Source organism: Delphinapterus leucas, chromosome 17 (assembly GCF_059928025.1).
Source record: "Delphinapterus leucas isolate spDelLeu-1000000601 "Yukka" chromosome 17, BTC_Dleu_Yukka2, whole genome shotgun sequence".
Lineage (NCBI taxonomy): Eukaryota > Metazoa > Chordata > Mammalia > Artiodactyla > Monodontidae > Delphinapterus > Delphinapterus leucas.
Window position 1 is genome coordinate 8,203,717 of NC_143145.1, and position 20,982 is coordinate 8,224,698.

General features: G+C 50.3%; 1 protein-coding gene across 1 annotated transcript; it reads right to left on the minus strand.

Annotated features, from left to right (window-relative positions):
* Positions 1-1,387: 1,387 nt before the first annotated feature.
* Positions 1,388-18,984, minus strand: CCN4 (cellular communication network factor 4). Its single transcript, XM_089898698.1, has 4 exons — positions 18,183-18,984; positions 11,660-11,920; positions 8,249-8,442; positions 1,388-6,537 (listed from the first exon to the last, which is right to left on the minus strand). Exons 1-4 carry the CDS (start codon positions 18,481-18,483, stop codon positions 6,238-6,240), a joined length of 1,056 nt encoding a protein of 351 aa, XP_089754824.1. The 5' UTR covers positions 18,484-18,984; the 3' UTR covers positions 1,388-6,237.
* Positions 18,985-20,982: the final 1,998 nt, after the last annotated feature.

Below are 20,982 nucleotides of genomic sequence, written 5' to 3' on the forward strand. Positions count from 1 at the left end.
TGATTCAAGTGTCCAGCCGCTGTCCAATCAACTATGAGCGTAAGAGCATCTCGAGGTAACTGTCACCATTGTGATAATATATGTGATTTCAACTGGTGACGTTAGGGTTTGTGGCCCACCTTTAGGTCAGACAGGCGCTACATTGCAATCAGAGGTTAGTTCACAGTACTCCCGTCCCCTCCCTCACATACACACGGCAGGATTCCGAGTAGTTGATGTAGCTGTAGCCGGTGAATTGCTACGTGCTTTGCCATTAAACCCACTGACAGCCAAACTCACTGTTGCAGGAAAGGCCCTTCCTCATTCCTGCTCCGAGAAATTTCCTGAACACCCCGCCCTCCCCAGGAAGCACTGACCATATGACCTTGTGACAAGGGCACCCTGCAGAGAATGCATCACTAATAATAGTAATATGTAGCGTTTATTATAGTTTCTTTTCCCTTTTTGTCTTTATCTGCTTCACAGATAAGAAAGCCAAGGCTCACAGAGACGAAGTGGCTTGTGCAACCATTTCTAAAATGGATTACGTCCCTCTTGTCTGGAAAACAGTTGGCTGAGAACATGACTAATGCAGCCACCTATTGACATCTTGGGACTGTAGAACATTGGTTAGTTCCTGGGACTAATAAACTAGAGGACCTTGCGGCTTTTACTGCCCGTGGGGACATTTGTCCCTCCATTAAGTAGTCCCACCCAGGCAGTGACCAGCCTTTACCGTATCTTTCATCTGGTTCTTAATTCTTCTGTCTCCTCCTTCACTGGCAGGCTGACATTTTTCTCATGGCCATCAATAAGCCAGGTTTAGCAGCTTCCTTTTCCTCTTTATGGGATGGACTAAGAAACCCACTTTCGCTAGTGGTGCGTGAAAAGTAAGATTTAGCATGGAGATCTGGAAACATTCTTTACCACATATAATATACGAAACCATACCTGGGTATGGTGCCAGGCTTTTCATCTCCTTAGAAGTCATTTTTGCTCAGTTCTACATTGGAAAGAACCCAGGTTCAGCTGGAACTGGGACCTCTGAATATATAGGATGCTTCTGCATCTTCATTTCATCGGTAGAGGGTGAGAGACAACAGTGCCTTCTCTGCTATATGCTTTTTAACCTTCATAATAAAATGCTCTGGCCATTTTCCCTGAATCCCATTTTCCCAAAACTTCGTCCACCTGATATCATCTGAAATCTTTCCCAGAGTCCACACATGCATCTTAATTGGAGGCATCCATTGGACTCCACGATCTGAATTCCAATTTTGAAAAAAGTATGTTTCAGGATAGAAGTGTACTTGGAAATGATTCATGGGGCAATTATTTTTGTACTGGAATGGATTCTCCCCTAGACTTTATTATAATAACATAACGTGTTTTGGGTTGATGAGGGGGATTTAGCTGGAAGGTATCAAGTGCATCATTCACTTCATTTACTCAGCCATCTGCACATCTGTTCAAAGAGCTGAGCATGTGCTATGCACAGCACTGGGTTTGGGAGACACAGAAAAGTATGGCACCCTTCCTGCCTTCAAGAAGCTGGGGGCTTAATCAAATTACAGCATAAAATGAAAACATAAAAATAAAAAGTTAAGGGATCGAGAAGCATAGGATGGAAATATTAAAGCATTCAACTGAATATCGGTGACATGTTTCCTTTACCTTTGCGATAGGACTAAAAATATGCAGACACAAACACTGACTTCAATTCTTACCATCGCCTTGCGGGTTATTCCCAGTTCATAAGGAAACCGACTCAGCTAAATAATAGATGCGTTTGTTAAGTGCTTACCACGTACCAAGCGCTATTCTAAAGCTCTCCGTGCATTTTGGTTATCACATCATCACCCCCACAAGGAAGGTACTGTCATATTTTGCATTTCACAGCTGAGGACGCTGAAGCACAGATCGGTTAAGTGAGAAATTCCAGTAAAGAATAAAAGATAGAAAGATCCACCGGCCTCCCGAAGTCAGAACTGGTCCCATTGCTTCCTGCAACCCTCCTTATACTTCATTTCACTCCCCTTGGTTCCCAAGGCAGCTGGCAATGGATCTCTATCCACCCATCCCTCCATCCATCCAACCCCTGCTACCCAGTCCCTGACACATACAAGGCTCAGAGGATGCAGTCATGGTCTCTGACCTCCAGGTACCCACAGGGCAGTTGGGGATATAAAAAGGCATGGAATAAATGAGTAAGTGAATGAATGCCAAATGTTCATTTTATATTTACATGAGATGTCTTCCGGCCTGGACACATTTGTACCCCTGGTGTTTTCTACATGCCAGAATTCATATTTCTCAGTGCATTTCCAAACTTTTAGCTATTTTTATTGTCATGTATAAAATATCTGGGGCCTAATTTCCACCATCTGCACATTTACTGAATGTGTTCAATGTTCCATCATTGCCTCATAATAACTGAATATACAAGAAAATTCACCCAATCCAGTAAGTCACTTTGCTGATAATATATTGCTTTAAGGCGAAAAGCTATAAACAGGGAATTTGAGCAATGAAAACCCTTCACATTAAATAAACACGTTCCGTGCTACACAAATCATGAGAAAAATGCGGACTGTTGTAAAACATGAGAGATTGCCCAAGTGCTACTTTTCCTCTATTGGGAAATTCCAAGACATTTCTTCATATGTATTTTGTAGTCACCAAAATGGCAGTAGGAATACTTAAATATTAAGTCATAGTCTGAAAACAGATACACACACACACACACACATATATAAATATTTACACATACATACAACACGTATGTATATGTGCAGAAATACACAGCTGGCCATTCTGACCATCCATGATTCCCAGCTGTGCAGGGTTATCATTGCAGTTACTTTGGATCAAGGTAAGCCTTTAAAAATCAGTGACCTAATTCAGTATAATAGTCACAGGCTACATTACCTCCCCACAATCTCTAGGTATACACAGTACTTACAATGTCAATGAGAGTCTAGACAATCATATCACTTGAATCTACCTTCTTTGATCACTCTCTGAATCACTTTCAAAGTGAAAATTGCAGCTCTTGTCAGTAAAGCACGTCTTGTGCCTTTTGATTCGGACGTCAGACTAACCTTGGTTTGCAATCCTGGTCTGTAATTCATTAGCTGGTAAGACATTGAGCAAATAACTTAACCTCTAATAGCCTCAGCTATCTTATTTCTAAAATGGGTAAATGATAATAATGCCACATCTCATAGGTTTGCTCTGAGGATTAAATAAGACACTGCAGTAAAGGAGCCAGTATAAGGCCTGGTAAGTGCTCAACAGATGCTAATAAGGTTTAGCAAGCATCGGTGGTTCAGTAAATTCAGGTCTCCTCTTTCCCCTGCACACACACGAGATGTTCACTCCAAGCACCTACATAAATTTCTTCACCAAAAGTTGACAAATCTTTAGCATACCTTTCCTTTTCCCCCAGAACATGGGGTCACAAGGGACTAGAGTGGCAAGCTTCCTGCTCTGAGCCCCCCGCCTACGTGACACTCCGATAGGGCTCATTCAGGCTCTCCCTGGAGGCCTCCCCAAGAGCAAGGAAGAGTGGAATAAGCTGGGATTTGGGTTGCTACTTTGGGGGGCAGATTTCCCAGCCTCTTTGAGTCCCAGACTTTCCATTTATAAAACGGGCAAGAGAGGCTTACTCAAAATCGCTGTGATGATTGGTACTATAATTCAACTTAAGAGCGCTTGGTACCAAGCAAGCACTCTAAATAAAGGGACAGCTTTTCGTTAGGGTTATTACTCTTAACTTTTACCGACTCAGGGCACACCACGGCTGGGCCCATAGCTCCTTCCCCATGACTTCAAAACACGGGGCTGAGACGTTCCCTCTGGGGCCTGCATAGGACAGATCCACTTCTCAAACCGGAGCATTCCGGCCACGCCATCCCACCCATTCCCAGGATAAAACCCCCAATTCCACCAACCAGGCTTCCTAGGATCTTGGAAGCCATGCTCACTTGCCCAAACTGGGAAGCAAATTCAGTAAGAACCTAGCTCTCGGGTGTCTGCTGAATTTCAAATGGGGTCAGCGTTCATCTAGTCCTTGTAGCTTGTAGGTGGCAGGTGACTGTACGAAAATCCAACATGTTCCATGTAGACTTGAGAAGAGATTATTCATGGGGTAAATTCTCTTCACACAGGAATTCTTCTTTTGTTTTGTTTTTTTTTCCAAAAAAAATGTACACTTCTTTCAATAGTAAATGTCTTTCTATGGCATTTAAGACTTGGCTGATAAAAATCGGATTGTCATGTACCTTTGGAAGAAAGAGATCTTCTGAATACAAGTAGGAACATGTACACAATTTCCTTTATTCATCAAATACACATTGAGCGCCACTGTATGCCTTGCATCGGGCATTCCGGAGGCCACCGTTAAGGAGGGCACATTCTCAACCCTTCTTCCCCGTCTAGGAATCCCACCCACAATTCGCCACCCAGAATTCCCTCAGGAATAACCGCCCCGTCACTCAGTCTGCAGCACTGGGTAACAAAATCATCTTCAAACACATATGAGAGCTGGTTCAGATTTGAAGGAGGGAACGATCTGTAGGGGAGTCATGGATTTTGGTTTAGCCCAGATTTTGTTTGACGCTTAGGCACGTAAATAATCTGAAAGTCAGACACTCTCTTCTCTTGTGAAAAGAGCTAGAGAGACAAGAATAAGAAGCAAAAATGATGCAAGAATCGCCTGTCCTGACATGTTTTCCTGCTCTGACACATTTGGAAGCTCTAAAAGTAGAGGGAAAAGATGGGTTATAGAGTCACTTCAACTTGGATTTGCATTCCGACTCCTCCACTGGCCATCTGGGTGACTTCAGTCAAGCTCCCTTCCCTTTCTGAGCTTCTGTTTCACATTTGTAAGAACAGAAATAGTAACGGGCGCTTTTCAACACGGCCTCGAAGTTTCCATGAGCTAGTGTTAACGGTTACGTACAGCACTGAGAACAATGTCTGACACACAGAAGGTACTATATAAAAGAATTATAGCAGTAAATATTTATAGTTTACTAATAAAATAAATAATAGCCTCATTTCCATTAATAGCAACTTTCTCTTCCTTTTGTTGAATAGCTTCAAGCCCTTTCAGCTTTTCATCCCTGTTAAATATACTTGTTTTGAAACAACTGGTTAACCTCTGTCTTTGTACCAGAACTGGGTTTTATGGGTCAGTAGACCCCCAGTCTGTGAAATGGGTCACTGAGGCAGAAAGAGGCATGTCCTGGGCCCAGGGACCCTTGCCACCCTAGGCTGATGCAGACTGGACCCACTTCTTGGTTTCTGAAACCACTTCTTGGTTTGACCCACACTCACGCTGGACCCAAGGCTCCCTAAGAGCACAGGAATGTCACAGGGCACCATTCTCAGGGGTCAGAGACATCACCCCAGGGGACTCCAACAACTCCCATGAGCCCCCGTGCAGGGAGAGGACCCAGCAGTGAGGAGCCTGGCCGATTGCCCAGCGCCCTGCCCTGTCCACGAGCAGCAGATTCAGTGCTGGGGTCAATCGCTCCTTCTGACAGTTGGCGGACCTTGCTCTGACCCTGGAGTATTGACTGGGGACTTCTCCCAGGAACAAGAAGGAAGTTTATCATCTTGCATTTCTGACAGGGATGAACCCAATGTACACCCTTCACAGGGCAGGGGTGAAGAGAAACCTGACCTCAACAATGCCCGGAATAATGGATACAATTGTTCATTAAAAAAACCAAACCCAAACAGCAATTCACCTCACTTGGCAAATGCTGGGTGACCTTGGGAGGCACAAATCTTTGGAATGAGAGATACTTTGGTGTGCGGTGGTCACAACTGTCGATCGGAGTAGTTCTAAATCCCATCTATCCTTCTGAATGGACCCAGAGAGTCTTACGATTTGGTATTTAAAGAAGGAATTAGTGACACTGAATGCCTAGCTGATTCTGTTCCTTGAGACTTGGGCAAGATCCAGCAAGACGTCCAGTGACTTGGACAGGCCGGATCAGCCTTGGGTATTGACCAGAACGGCTGGAGACAGGCACTTTCCTTGGAGTGTACGTGGAATTGTCAAGGAGAGGACCCATTGTCTGGGCTTGAGCGGCACCACGATGGGTGCTTTGGGTGGTCGGAGACAGGAAAGGGGGCCACGGGTCCGGATCAGGGTAAGGTGGACAAAAGAAGGCTCAGTGTGGGCCTCAGAAGGCTGCCTGCTTTACAAGCATGGGGCCAGGCCTCGAGCTCGTGTTTTGTGCCTGCCTAATTGGCAATTTCTGAGAAGTCAGGGTAGGAATCCAAGTCGGCAAAAATATCGTTGGGATTCCGACAGCTCAGGTTGCAGAAGCAAGCATTAATCCACAGGGCCTGGCGGGAGAAGCCAGGCCCGTCAGGACACTGGAAGGAGATGTCGATGGTTTTGGACTTGTAGGGGATGCAGCACCTGTTGTCTGTGCAGACCCCACAGTACTTGGGCCGGTACGAACGTGTGCTGGTGCAGCCGGCCAGTGTAAAGTTCACGGGCGCTTCTGGCTGGTACACGGCCAGACACTTCTTCCCTTCCTGCAGGAAAGGAGGTTTCAGTTGAGATGCTCAGGGGATCAACAGCCACTTTCTTCCCTCCAAGCCCTCAATTCTTCCCTTTTCACTCTCCACACCTCACTTTCAGATTTGCGGCATCTTCCAACTGGGAAGGACCACCCCAAATACAGCAAGACCCAGTCATATTACGCAGGAGGAAACAAGACACAGGAGGGGGCTGCCTTGCGGTGGTGGTACCTCTCAGCCTGCAATTTCCTTTCTCTCCTGTGTTCCTGCCTTGCCAATGCCCAGTCCCTGGTCAGTTTCACTAAAACGGAATGCCTTTGCGGCCACTTTAGCCAATCAAGTACCCCTCGCTGGTTAGGGGCAGAACCATCATGGCCTCCCTGATTGGGGGATGCATTTTACCCTAAACTCTCCTCCTCCTCTGCCTCTGACAGACTCTCCCACACACCCTTTCCATGCAATGTATTCATTCACAATCCATGCAACTGGATTGCCATTATCTAAAGGGAGCTCTGTCTCTCCACAGGGCTGTGGGCCACTCGAGAGTGGGGCTTTCTGTGTCCCTGCAGTCTAATTCTGTGCCTGGTGCATAGTAGGCACTTACTAAACTCACTGAATGAATGGTTCTCGGGGTCTACTATGTACCGGCACCATGCCAGAAACGGGGGTAGAGCAGATCCAGGCGATGTGGGGTGGGTCTGAGGCTTGTATGGTTGATCTGAGAGCTCTCTTAGGCACATAATTATGGAAATGAACTTGGGTGGAAAGCATGAGGCAACAGCAAGGGACGTGAATTCGTTTGGTGGTAAGCCCACCCCTACTTCGCATGCACCGTGCATTCACCCAGCTTAGGATGCTCTGTCCTGTTGCTGGTAAATTTCCCTCCCATGCTTTCGGTTAAGAGATGTTTGCTGAGTACCAAGCACCAAGAATACAAAGGCTAGTAGGGCAGGGGACATTAATCAGAGAGGGAAAAGAGACAAGGGGAGGAACTGTGGGAAGCTAGGCTGTCTTGTCTGCTGGACAACCCTCTCCTCAGCATCCCCAAGAAACCACCAATGATCCCCAAGAGGAATCAGTGCTGAGTTTTTCTTTCTCTTTATTTTTCACGTGACACCAAGGCAGATGACCAGTCCTAAGGCGTTAGCAAGGAGGTCCTGGGTTAAGCAAATCAGATCCGTTTCTAACTCCAAGGACTGGGTCTTAGCCTCCTGTGGCCACTACACCCTTGATCCTTTATTTTAATTATCTGTGACTCTCAAAGCTGGAAGGGATGTCCGAGATCAATTCTGGTGTTTTACCAATGAAGGGACTGGGGCTCAGAGATGCAAGGAGATTGGCCATGGTCACACAGAGTCAGCAGCAGATGGGCATTTGACTCCAGCAGTCCCGAGTCCCGTTGTCCCCTACCGCCCCGTGTGGCTGTCACGTGAGTGGGGGCTGGCCCAGGAGCAGTCGGTGAGGGGTCTTTGGAATCACCACAGGAGAGCACTTCTGAGGGACCCTGGGATCTCTCCAGAGTCACCTTGATTGTAATAACATGGTCACCACTTCCACTGAGTGAAATTCACAACCCAGTGACACATGTTATCCCAAGAAACTGCTACAACGTGGGCTTAATTATTATACAAACGGACCCCCCACAAGCAAGCTCAGGAGCCGGGCTCAAAGCCAGGCTTGTCTGTTACGCCCGAGACACCTGCCCCACCCTGGGAGGCGGACCCACCTTGACGTGTGGCCAGAGGTCCACGTCACAGGGCCGCAGGTTGCAGAGGCGACTCTCCTGCTCAGGCCAGCACCGGGCATTGACGTTGGAGATGCGGGTGGAGACCCCCAGGCCGCAGCTGGCAGAGCAGGGGCTCCAGGGGCTGCTGTAGGCTATGCAGTTCCTGTGCCACGGCTCTATCTCATCCATGGCTGCTGCGGATGGGAACCAGATGCCCTGTGAGTTTCCAGTCTCTGTCAGCCCCCAATTCCTGTCGCCACCGCCCTAAGGGCTGGGGTCCCTGAACCTCAGGCAGGACAGAGGTGGGCTGTCCCTCAGCGCAAGAGGGCAAGTTGGCTTCTAACCAGCAGTTTCCCAGGGAGAGGAGGGCTGTTCTCAGCTCCTTACACCTCTCCGGAGGGAGGACCATCTTTAGAGACAGGTGGACCTAAGTTCAATTCCTGCTTGAGCACCTAGAGGCTGTGTCCCTCTGGGCCTCAGGCTCTTCACTAGAATAATCACATCTGCCCTGCAGGGCTAGTACGGCAATAAAAGGGTCCAGATACTGACTGAGTACCCATCAGGCATCTGCAAGGGGCTGGGAATAAAAGGTTAAAAGACACTGTTCCTGCCCCTGCAGAGATTACGTTATGTGGGGAAGGTCAAAGGGAAGTGCCTGCACTGTAGTACTAGTATTTCATCTGGGCGATGCTGCGGGCATCGTGGTTAAGGGGACACACAGGTTTCAGAGGCAAATGGCCTGGTTTCAGCTCTGAGCACCACCACTTAGTAGCTGGATAGCTTCCAATAAACTAGCTCCCACCTCCGTGTCCCCACCTGTAAGAGGGGTTGACAGTAGCACCTCTCTCCCTCCTTCCCAGGCTGGGGACAGAAAAGATGGGTTCAGACACGTGACAGCGCTCAAGCTGTCCCTGGCCCTTAGTAAGCCCTCAGTAAAGGTGAACTGAACCCCAACTCTTGGCTGGTTCTATCAACGCGTGTATCCTGGCATGCAGAACATGGAAAATGGAGTGAGCTAGAGATGGAGGCAGGTAAAAAGCCAGGAAGACCAAGGAGAGATCTCACAGAGAGATAGACCAAGATACCCGAGAGAAAGACTGGAAGAGGAAGCCAGTCCAACCTGGCACACACACGCATGGCAACCAGAGAGAGGAACGGGAAGGGACAGCAGGTGTGCAGGGGAGATGGGTGAATGAACGCAGGAATAAATGAGTAAGAGAAGAGGACGGACAAGACAGAAGAAAGGAAAAAGAGGCTTCTGAGGACAGAAGAGAGGAGGGTCCGGGCTGGGATGAGCTGGGGCTGCGAGCACGGATGGAGAGGGCAGTGGGGAGGGATTTGCTTGGAAGGATGAAAGGGCTTTGGTTTCTGGGTCAGCCACTCGGCAGGGGCTCTGCTTGTGCTCGGTCAGAACGGGGTCACTGGGCCACACACAATGACATGATGGGCAGACAGCCGCTGCCCTGCACCCTCACCCCGTGACCCTCCTGTGCTCTGCCCTGGGAGGCCTGCTGGGGACAGAACTTCCCCGGCCACCTCCTCCATGGGCAGGGGATTGCTGCTTCAGGGGGCTGCTCAGCCCCGGGTGGGGCACCCCAGGCCCCATCCAGAGAGGCTGTGCATCCCTGAACTGTAGGGGTGGCAGTACCACCCTCCTTCCTGGTCCAGTCAGACCCCTGGGGGCAGGCAGCCTGGGGACAGGTCTCTATTCTGGCCTTTACACTCCTCCCTCCCCTCCCCTCCCTTCTCCTCCCCTCTCCTGTCCAGTTTGTTCTCTGAAATCCTCCCTCACTTGGCTTCTGAAACCCTCTTCTCCTGTATCCGTCCTGCCTCTTGGATTCGTCTTCCTCAGCTTCATTCTCTCTCGCACCTTACATGGTGGTGTCTCAGGGCCACATCAGTGGTCCTCCATCGAGGCGATTTTGCCCCCCAGGTCACAACTAGCAATGTCTGGAGGTATTTTTGGTTGTCGCTACTTGGCTGGAAGGTGCTACTGGCACGTAGTAGGTGGGGGCCAGGTGTAAACCTCCTCCTACAAAGCCCAGGACTGTCCCCTCTATAAAGAATGATCCTGTCCAAAATGAGGTCAGAACTGAGGTCGAGAAACCCTGCTCTACGCAATCTCTCTGAGCACTTCTCTCTGAGCACAATCTCTCACGCACTTATAACTTTAAAAAAACAACCAGTACCCTCAGAACGCCCAAACTCCATTGCCATTTCTTCACTCCCTCACGTCCACCTGCCTGGTGGACACTTCCTTCTAGAAGTATCCTCATCTGCTGTCTCCCACGTCATCAGACGTTCCTGGTTTTCCCATTACATGCTTGGCTCTCCTTCTCTGTCTCCCCCTCGGTCTCCTCTTCTGTCCTCCCTCAAACATCAGCCCCCCAGACCTCTGCCCCAGGCCCCCCCAACACGTTACCCCTAGGCCCTCAGCAGCTCTGGGCCGGAGACTTCCGGAGCTCTCTCTCCGCCCCACCTCCCTCCTCCAGTGCTTTCCCCGCAGGATGCTCCTCTGGGTGATCTCATGGGCAGGGCACCCAGCCTCAGCCTCTGCCTGTCTCCAGCAAGGGCGCTCTCCTCCCCAGAAGTACTCCCTGCTTTCTGTCCTAAGTAATGACGAGCCCCGGGAGTCTCTGTTACCCCTCTCTCTCCTTCCCCCCACCCGTTGTATTGACGCCGAGCCCTTCAGTCTTACTTGTTCAATTGCTCTTGCATCTGTCCCTTCCTTGATACCTCTGCTCCCACTGCCCCAATTCAGGTCTCCTCGGCCCACATATCCATCCATGCATCCCTCCATCCATTCATCCATCCATATGACAAACACTGATTTGGTACCAGCTAAGTGTCTGGCATTGGCTAGGCTCATGTAAGCTGTGGGTGAAACAAACAGGTCTGTCCCTGTCCTCTGTTTCCGGAGCTTCCTCTGGCCTGGCCTACCTGGCTGAAGTCTCACCTGTCCATCCATCCCCCAGAGTGAGCGGGAAGCCATCCACTCCCTCTCTGCCCTTCCACCTGCTGCTCAAGCCTCTCCTCCCGGGGTACCCTCACACCGGTCCTTCCTCAGCCTCCACCCCTCCCCTCCTAAACTCTTTAGTAGGAGAATAAGGAACCGCAGGCCTCTGCTTCCTTCTTTACAAAGCACTTCCTCCTTTTACGCATGAAGGATCCCATAAGACAGGTGGACAGGTGGTCTTATTTCCATTTTACCAGTGGAGAAATAGGGTCCCGGAGGAAATGTGACTTTCCCAAGGTCACACCGCTCCTGAGTGGTGGACTGGGGACTGGGATCCGGGGGCTCCTGTCAGTCACAGGTGGGCAGTCAGAGCTTCGGGAGTGTCCGCCCCCACACCCCGGTACCCCAGGGCCTGCCCTCCCCCCCGCGCCCTGCGCCCCGCGCGCAGCACCCACCGAAGGCGCCCGTGTGGCGCGGCGCGGTCTTGCGTGGCCTCCTGGCGTCGTCGTCGCACACCCACTGCTCGCAGCAGCGCCCGGGCACGCTCACCCGCCGGGCGTGGCGGCACCAGACGCGCGGGGGGCGTGCGCGGAGGCAGAGCGGCGTGCAGCCCACCGCGCCGCCCACGCACGTGCAGTTGTACTTGCAGTTGGGCTGGAAGGACTGGCCGTTGTTGTAGCGCACGCCGTCCAGCACGCAGCCCACGCCGACCACCTCTGCGGACACAGGCGCCGAGGGTCAGGCAGGTGGGCTCCGGCGTCCCCCGCAGGGCAGCCCCGCCCCCGCTGGACCACGCCCCCCCACGTTCACGTCGTAGGGGAGGGGCGAAGGCAGAGCAGTGAGAAGCCGCTGGGCCCAGCCGGCGGCGTGGGGGAGTTCGGTGGCACCTGAGCAGAGGCAGCGCCAGTTCATTTAACCCGCGGAGAAATAACGCAGTGCCACCCTGGAGCGGGGTGGGAGGCCGGGACGGGGAGCCAGGTGGCTAGCCCCTGGTCCTGTCCCATCAAGTGGCACAAAACCTGGTCCTGACAATTTTCTGCCTCCAGGGTCACGGATCTGAGCCCGGCAGTAAAGCCAATTCGAACACTTTGAAACAAAGACTCAGTTCATTCAATGCAAATTTATAGAGTAGTCTAGGTGCTGGGGATTTAGTAGTGAAGCAAGGAGACAAAAAACCACGCCCTCGAAAGGATTACATTGTAGTGGGGGACCGAGGAAAGACAATGGACCGTCTAGAATGTTGATGGGGCCAGTAAAGCAGTTGATGGGAGTGGGGGGGGGGGATGGTTTGCAGATTTAAACAAGGTGGGCCAGCAAAGCCTCACGGCGGTGAGGATGATTCAACAAAGATGGGAAGGAGGTGAGCTGCCCAGGTCTTGTGGGAGGAGCCTTCCAGGCCGGGAGGGGCTGTAGGCGGGAAGGCCCGAGGTGGGAGCAGCCTGGGATGTGGGAGAGGGCAGGGAAGGGTGAGAGAAAGTCAGGAGGCAGGAGATGAGGTGAGAGGGGGCTTCCCTGGAGGCTCAGCGGAAAATACAAAGCTCTTAGAGCTTAGAACTGAGGCTGGCACACAGTAGGTGCTCAATGAGTAACTGTTGAATCAATGATATGAATTATGTTTCACAAAAACACTCGTGGTGCTGAGTTGAAAACAGACTGATGGGTATGGGTGGTGTCAGGAGGCCACACTAGGAATCCAGATAAGAGGTGGTGGTGATTGGACCAGTGAGGGACAGCCAGGAGGAGAAGGGCTCAGCTTCTGGGTATATTTGGAAGGACCCGCTGACAGATAGGATGCAAGGATGAGAGGAGAAGCATCAAGAAGGACTCCTAGTTCTATGTCCTGAGCCCTGGAAGGAGAGGGATGCTCTGTCCTCAGAGGAGCAAGGTTGGGGTGGGTGGACTCAAGTTCCTCACTAGACACGAGATGCCTGGTTGACATCAGAGTGGCCGTGTGGAGCTTGTTCTGCAAGCCTGGAGTTCCAGGAGCGATCTGGGGCTGCTGGGCCCTCACCAGCATTCCCACCCTTGATGCCGGGTCCCACCCTGAGGACAGTGTCTGGAAGTGCAAGCAGAGAGCCCAGGGTGGCAAGGGCATTCACCCGAGGAGGGCTAGTCTGCCAAGAGTTCCAGCTTATCTCCTGGATTCACCCGAAGGTGAATCATCATCTCATCGTCATCGTCATCGTCATCCCCGTATCTAACAGGAGTGAGGGTTCTTGGTTGCCTGACCTGCTTTGCGTTAGGCTTCCTTGCTTTGCTGATTTCATCCCATAAGGAAACGATACCACGTCATCACCTGCATTTTCACCTACAGCAAACCTGAGTCTCAGCGATGTTTCATCACGAACCTAAGGTCACAGAGCTCGGCTCAGCGGAGCAGTGAGGGCAGCCTGTGGGAATACTGGGGTGACTGCCGGTTTCCTTGGGAGGTGATTGTGCCGGAGAAGGTACAGAAAGGAAAGGCGCTAACACTTACTGTCCCTCTGATCTGGAGCCAGGCACCATCTGGTATCTCACGCAGTCCTCGCAGGGACTGCCCTAGGAGAGCTTTGTTTTCTTCCTTTGGCAGAGACGGGAACTGGGGGTGTGGGGTTAGTGCTCGAGGTCACCCAGCAGGTGACTGATGGAGCTGCTCCCAAAGCCTGGGGGCTCTGACTCCACCATCCATTTCCTTCCACCAGACACCAGTAAAGGAGGGGAAATAGGAAAACAAAACAAAGCAGAGGAAGCACTGGGTGAATCACTGATCTTTGCGTCTGAGTCACCCCTGGCGGTGCGCTTTTGCTCCAGGGAGCGTGTGCGCGTGCGCGTGTGTATTGGTGGAGGGGGAGAAAGGAGTGCTGAAGCCCGTCTCTGCCCGTGTGTGGGAACTTTTGGTGGAGAGGGCAGCGCTGGGTGCTGGGAGTCCTTAGCACAGTGGTTCTCAACACCAGCTGCACGATGGCACCACCGAGGGAGCTCTTTAAAATTTTGATGCCCACGCCATGCTCCAGTATATGAGGGTGGACCTGGGTTTCAGTATTTTTTATTGTTTTGCCCTTGGTAGCTCCCAGGTGAATCCAGTTTGCAGCCAGGATTGGGAACCTTTGCCTCTAGAAGTTGTTCACAGCCTCCTGGGAGGTTTAGGGGGTAGGGACAAGCGATGGCTGGTGTGTGTGATGGCTGTGGATTGTCTCATCAGTGGACTCTGGCACCCCTTCCTTATTCGATTTCTTTCTGACTAACTGAAGGACCAGCTCCTGGCTAGATGGGGAAGCTGGCTGAGTTTCCTTCCCCATTCAGATGTGCAAGTCCAGGCATGAACTGGTGGGCTTTCATTTTATTGACGGACTTCAAGGAACTCCAGTCACCTTGCTGTGCTGTCTGGACCTCTACTCCCCTTGCCCCACCCCTGCTGGACTGTCACCTGCCTGGGAGCAGGGACAGTGGGCCATGCCTTGTAACCCCATTGCTGTATTATCACTAACCTGTGTTCACTGCGTGAATGAATCAGTGGACGGATGGATGGATGTCAGATGGGGTGAAACCTACTCCGTATTGGGCTTCTACTGTGTATCAGGCACTCGACATCCTAACCACCCAGAGAGGTAGGCGTTATTCATTCATTGCATTTTTCCTTGATGAGGAAACTGACACTTAAAAAGGTTAAGCAGCTTTCCTAAGACCATTGTACTAGTTAGTTACGGCACTGGGCTTCGAACTTAGGTTGTCTAGCTCCAAACCCCATGCATGGATTTTCTACTCCCTCACTCTTCAGATGGGAGAGTCTGCGCTTGGAACCAGCCCTGCCCCCAAACTCTGAGGATGACCGTGGACAAGGCTAAGGGAACTTCTACAAAGGAAAGTTGAAGCACATGAGACACTCACCAAGAGCAGCCGACCACGTTTTAGACTTCAGCCTCAACCACCACGCGAAGCTGGTTGGATCAAGCTCCTTAAGTGACGTGCCCAAGGTCACGTAGCCAGTAAGTGGCAGAGCCAGGAGGCAAAACCCAAGTCTGTCTGCCTGTAAATTTCATGATCCTTCCAGCAAACCACACTGCCCTCAATCCTGACCCAGCTGCATTGAATGCAGTCATGTTTGTCCACGAAAATAGCCAAACAGTTTAATCCAGAGGTCACTCGCTGCCCACAGAGGTGTTTAGTTTGGCCCATGGAGTGTTTTTAAAAAAAGTTTTCAATGTGTTGCCAACATTTAGAAATCCTACACAAATCTGGATTTCTTTCTGGATTCACTTGAAAACGGAGCAGACTGGATCAGACCAAGCTCACTTTTCTGCCTGGCCTCAGTGGCCAAAGCTTGCATTCACTAGTTTGCCATAACCCCTGTGATCCTCTCTTTGAGTTATTTGTGCCAGTGTTGCAACTGCTCATTTTTATTTCCTTGTCCTGGCTTAATGACACACACATCTCTGAGGACAGATTTAGCCTGGCCTGGGGATCGTCCATTGGTTGTTGGCCATTTGCTGACAGATTGTGTGTGTAGAGGAACACTTCTTTCTCTTTCCCCTCTGGCCCCAAAGCCTCTTCCTCTCTAGCATCTCAGAACCTGGACTCTCTTCTTTCTCGCATTAGGGTCTCATGAATTCAGACACTATGGCAGCATTTCCGGGAAGATGTTCAGTAGCACACTGGTGAATTGTGTGTGTGTGTGTGTGTGTGTGCGTGCACATGTATGCATGCTGTGTGTGTATATGAGTGAGTGTGTGTGGTGGGGTAGGTGGGTGATTGGGTAAAAATCTGCCTGGAAAAGTGTGTTCACTGTGCAAATAAGTTCGAAAACAAAAGTCCTCTCATGACAGCTCTCTTTTTGGAATTTGACAATGGACATGAACGTTTAAAACCTCTGAAAAGTTCTGTTTCACTTACTGAACCTTATTTATTCCGAAGTCTTTAGACCTATATGACCAGAGAACCCTTGGCAAGTGTGGTACTCATTACAGTCTCCTGAAAACCACAGTCTTCTCTTCAAATACAAGGAATGGAAATAGAGACTCATGATGAGAGGGAGCCAGGTGAACACAGGAGCTGACATTTAAAGACAGAGGGCTGGTGCTGGATTGGGAAGGTGGCTTTCCAGGCCCCTGGTGGTAAAGGCAGGCAGGATAGGCCGTCCCGGGGTCTGTACAGTCTATGGGTCCATGAGAGAATGTCTATAGAGTTGTGGTGCCTGGCACGTGGTGAGATGTCATTGCAACTTTAGGGAATCGTATAGTCAAAATGAATTTCCTTTTAATGACCTTAAAGAACAGCTGTAAAAGGGGAAAGAAATGATGAGACAGTCTCATAGACGTGGAGGGGATTCTACTGCGGGAAGGCTCAGCCTGGTTTCCTTACCTGGGTACGGGGAGAGAGTATATGAGTGACTGCATACATTAGTAGTCTCAAACCTGAGTATGAGAATGGTCCAAGGAGCTTGTTAAAGTTGTAGATTCCCATCTCCACTTCCAGAGAATTGGAATGAGTAAGTCTGGGGTGGGGCTCAGGAATAACATTTTTAACCAACATGTCAGATTATTCTATGCGGATGGAATCTGCAAGTTTTCACTGAACAGAGTTTTGTGGGGCTAATAATGAGTCTCAGTAAAAGGGGGGAAAGATGGAAAGATGGCAGAATCAATGGTAATTACTTGGACCGCTAAAGACAGATGACTTGGCATGAAAGTTGAGGCATGAACTGAGGTCAAAAGAGCAGAAAGTGCTCATAAGTTAACCATGATTGTTTTGACTTGGAATTTTGTGCATAACCCTCACCAACAACCCACTTCAGGAAATATAATGGGTTAACTGAGGATGAGAGAGTCTGCTGTGTGAATATGCAGTGGTGTGTATTAGAATCATAGTTATGGGGAAAGCTGGATTCAGCATTAAGGGAAGAAGGGAGTTCTTGGGTTTATGAGGCTTTGCGTAACTTTTCAGAAGTTAGCCTGCTGTGTCATGATGCCTAGTGACGTCTTTTCATCATGCTGGATCAGGTGTCTTGAATAAATACTTAGATGATTCAAGCTAAGTGAATCACAGTCCAGATAGAAGCAGGAGACCAGAAAGTCCCAGAAAGGAGGTCTCTGAGAACAACAAAGGAAATGGTAGAACCCTGTGAAGAGCAAACAAACAACAAACAGCCTCTCCCCCGGCATGGGGCTATTCTAAGGACAAAGAGTAAAGAAAAAGCAAAGGCAAATAGAAACCCCAGGAAAAACAAAAGACTTCATAATAAAGGAAATTCAAACAAGTGCGCTATCTCAGGTCACAGTGAAAAACGTTTACATAATCCTAATATTGTAGATAGTGGTTTATAACCAAAAATGTGCCAATGATATTGGAAGATGGGGGCGATGTCAGGTGGTATTAAGGAACTCAGACATTAGCTATCATATAGGGATCATTCATAGATTATCCACAATTGATATTTAAAGCTGATCAATATATAACTGAAGACATGTATTGAGTATTTGCAACTACCAGAAGAAAGGGCTGAAAGTTAAAAGTGACTGTAGTAACCAGAGAAACATGGGTGGGTGGTAGGAAGGGATGGTTTCAGGCTGCTGGGTTTTATTCTTTCAAGGCTACTAAATGTTTTAGAGCCATGTTATTTTAATTTACAATATTACTGAAATATCTGGAGCTCTGCAGGGTCCTGGTGCCCCTGGGAGGTCATGGGCAACCAGCAAAGAGTTCTACCACTAAGAAAAGAGAGCCAGGCTTAGGTCTTGACTGGTGGATGCCCCTTCCCTGGACTCATCCATGGATGGAGAACAGAGAAGACAGCCAGGTTCTGGGTGCCAGAGGAATGCAGCATCCCTCCCTCCTCAGGAAGAGCCCAGCCTCTGGCCTCTAATCACGGCCTGGGGTAAGGGGCGGGGGGTATTTCCTGCAGAACTGGAGCCAGGCCAGAGGAAGGGCAATGGGTGGGGGTCCCTGGGCCAGAGCTGGGGATGCCGGGGGCTGGCCGGATGGTGCGTGTGGGGTGTCACTTACGTGCACATACTCCTACTGCGTACCTCGGGCTGTCCCCACTGTAGTCACAGTAGAGGCCCCGGTGGGGGTCACAGACAGCAGCCTCCGTGCAGTTGTCCCCGAGCTGCTGAGCGCATATCTTACAGCACTCGCAGCCGTCTGTGATGAGGCTGACCCCCAGCGGGCAGCGGGGCGGGGAGGGCGGGCACTCGCACGGCCACTTGCAGAACTGGGGGTGCGCAGAGGTGTCCTCCAGGGGAGCCGGGGTGAAGACCGTGGCCGTGGGAGCTGGAGAGAGGGCCTGCAGGGGAAGGGCAGACATAAAGGGAGCTGCCAGGTAAGGGGTTCAGAGGCCAAAGGTCTGCAGTCACCTTCCCATCTTCATGGTGTTCAAAAGGTTTATGCGAAATTATGTTTCTCCACCATGCTTTTACTAGCCAGATGTCTCCTTTCTCCTCAGTGCAACCATAGGAGGAGCCGGAGTTCAGAGACTTAAGCCAGTTGCCCGAACTCCCCAGCTGGTAGGCCGGGGGGCAGGGGGCAGACTCTAGGTCAGATCTCTGAGCCCCATGGGTGTTTCCTTCCCTTCTGATCATCCCGAAACCTGGGAGGTCCTTGAGTTGGCCTCGATGGAAGATGAGGGAGCTACAGCTTTGAGTAAATGCCTTCTGATGTGGCACGGCCCGCACCCCATCAACTGGTTGCTCTTTTCTCTGTGTCCTAAAGATCTACCCTCTCCACTGAGGTTTCAGGTGTACAGCACAGTGATTCAGTTATACATACATACATATACACGTGCACATATATGTAAATTCTTTTTCGGATTATATCCCCTTATAGGTTATTAGGAGATATTGACTATAGTTCCCTGTGCTCTACAGTAGGTCCTTGTTAGTTACCTATTTTAGATACAGTAGTGTGTATCTGTTAATCCTAAACTCCTAATTTATCCCTCTACCCCCCTTTCCCTTTGGTAGCCATACATTTGTTTTCTATGGCTGTAGGCCTACTTCTGTTTTGTAAATAAGTTCATTTGTATCTTTTTATTTTCAGATTCCACATATAAGTGATATGCATATTTAACATCGGGTTTCAGGCAGGTATTTTTATTAATTTTCTTCTCCTTCTTATTTCCCCTCTGAGCCCCAGGAAAGGGCTGCATGGGTGGCAGCGGTGTCCAGCCTCGTGGCTCCTGCAGCTGGCTTGCTCTGCCTCCGTAGGGAAGGGAGTCATGCTCTTGTTGCTGGTGCAAACCATGCAGAGAGGGGTCTTATTTTGCGCTAAGGGTAACGGACCACCACTCCACTTCCCCCACCTGTACTCCTCCCCAGAACCCCATTCCCATCCCCTAGCCCATATATTCATCTTTATGCTGGCAAATATGATGGACAGGACAACAGGCCAGCAGGGAAGGAGACATAAGTCCCAAAGAGCCCCCCCTGCGCTGAAGATCAGGCAGATAGAATGGGAGGCTGCTCTGGGGTGCCAGCCAGTATTAGGAGCTTCCAACTGCCTGTATCTTAGGGATCCAGTCCCCCGCCCGGCCCCTCTGGCTGCCTTCCTGAACGGCCCTCCTGGCCCCTCACTCTTTATACTGGAGGAAACCTAGGCCCAGGGAGGAAGGGAATTGCCTGAGGATGGAGAGTGGAGGCTGCATTTTCCCACCCCCAGGCGGTGGTTCCTGCTGGGGAGCCTCCTGTCTGGGGCTCCTGAATTCTGAGGTTAGCGGAGGTGGAGCCAGGGCTTGTGCGGGGTGCCCCACGGGCCAGCTCCTCCGTCTTGAACCAGAGCCTGCTCTGTGGACTTACAGATCTGCGCTTCATTCTTTGAACAATAGATGCTGAGATATTCCGACAGATTCCTTCTTTTCCTGAGGAGGAAAGCGAGATCCAAAAGGCAGATGGACACATCCAGGATGACACGGCCCATGTCAGGGCCTAGGCACAAATGACTCTCCAAGCTCTCATTTCTGGGACCTTTACCTCTGCCCCCTCTGGGCTCTTTCAGTCACTCCACAAACATTTGCTGAGCTAGCTCACCATCTCTCTTAAGTTTTAGGCATTTGAAGATGAAGTTAAAAATGTCCTGTGCTTGTGGTGCCACAGCTTATAGGAGAGACAGTTATTCGAGGTGATTTATCACAATGTGAGGTCGTGTGTGAGTGCTGGGCACCGGGGCAGCCCCGGGAGCTCTCTGACTACCGGGGCAGGAAGCTCTCTGCCGAGGTGAGTGGTGTGCATCCTTGAGTGCTTGGCTGTGAGAACCAGAGACCAGGAGAGATGGTCCAGGTTGAAGTGTTGGATTAGTTGGGCTCTTGGTTCTGTGCTCGGCACATAACAAGTGCAGTAAATATTGATTTGACACATTAAGGGCCTTTGAAAGTCAAAAATGCAAACGTTGATTTGAGGCTTTCATCACCTCTAGGCTTGGTTTCAGGCAGGTTTGCTGGTGGGGAGCAGATTGCGCTGGAGGTTGGCAGGGCTTGTCTGTGTTCATCGGGAAAGCATTTAGGTTACCTTCCTTTGTTTGCTTTTCCTCGAAAAGTACAACGTGACACACAAAACCCCAAACCCCCAAATCAATGAAACCACACACTCACACATACACACACACACACACACACACACACTCACACACCCTCATCTTTCTGACTCTATGCAGAGAGACTTTTCCTTGTCAGTCTGTGACAGTGGAGGCCTGGAGCTTTATGAGTCCCCCAGACCACCTCTGACAGTCTCTAGACCCTCAAGACCTACTCTTGGCAGAGGAAATTAAAAAAACCCTCTCCTCCAGGAAGCCTTCCATGCCTTTCCCAGGTTGT

Bases quoted from the DNA above. Each gene is read 5' to 3' on its own strand.
- CCN4 (XM_089898698.1), bottom strand. From the start codon at position 18,483: ATGTCTGCCCTTCCCCTGCAGGCCCTCTCTCCAGCTCCCACGGCCACG. The intron at 11,921-18,182 runs GTAAGTGACACC...CTGTGTCCGCAG, and splicing joins CGCAGTAGGAGTATGTGCAC to AGGTGGTCGGCGTGGGCTGC. The intron at 8,443-11,659 runs GTGGGTGCTGCG...TCCCATCCGCAG, and splicing joins GCGCCACACGGGCGCCTTCG to CAGCCATGGATGAGATAGAG.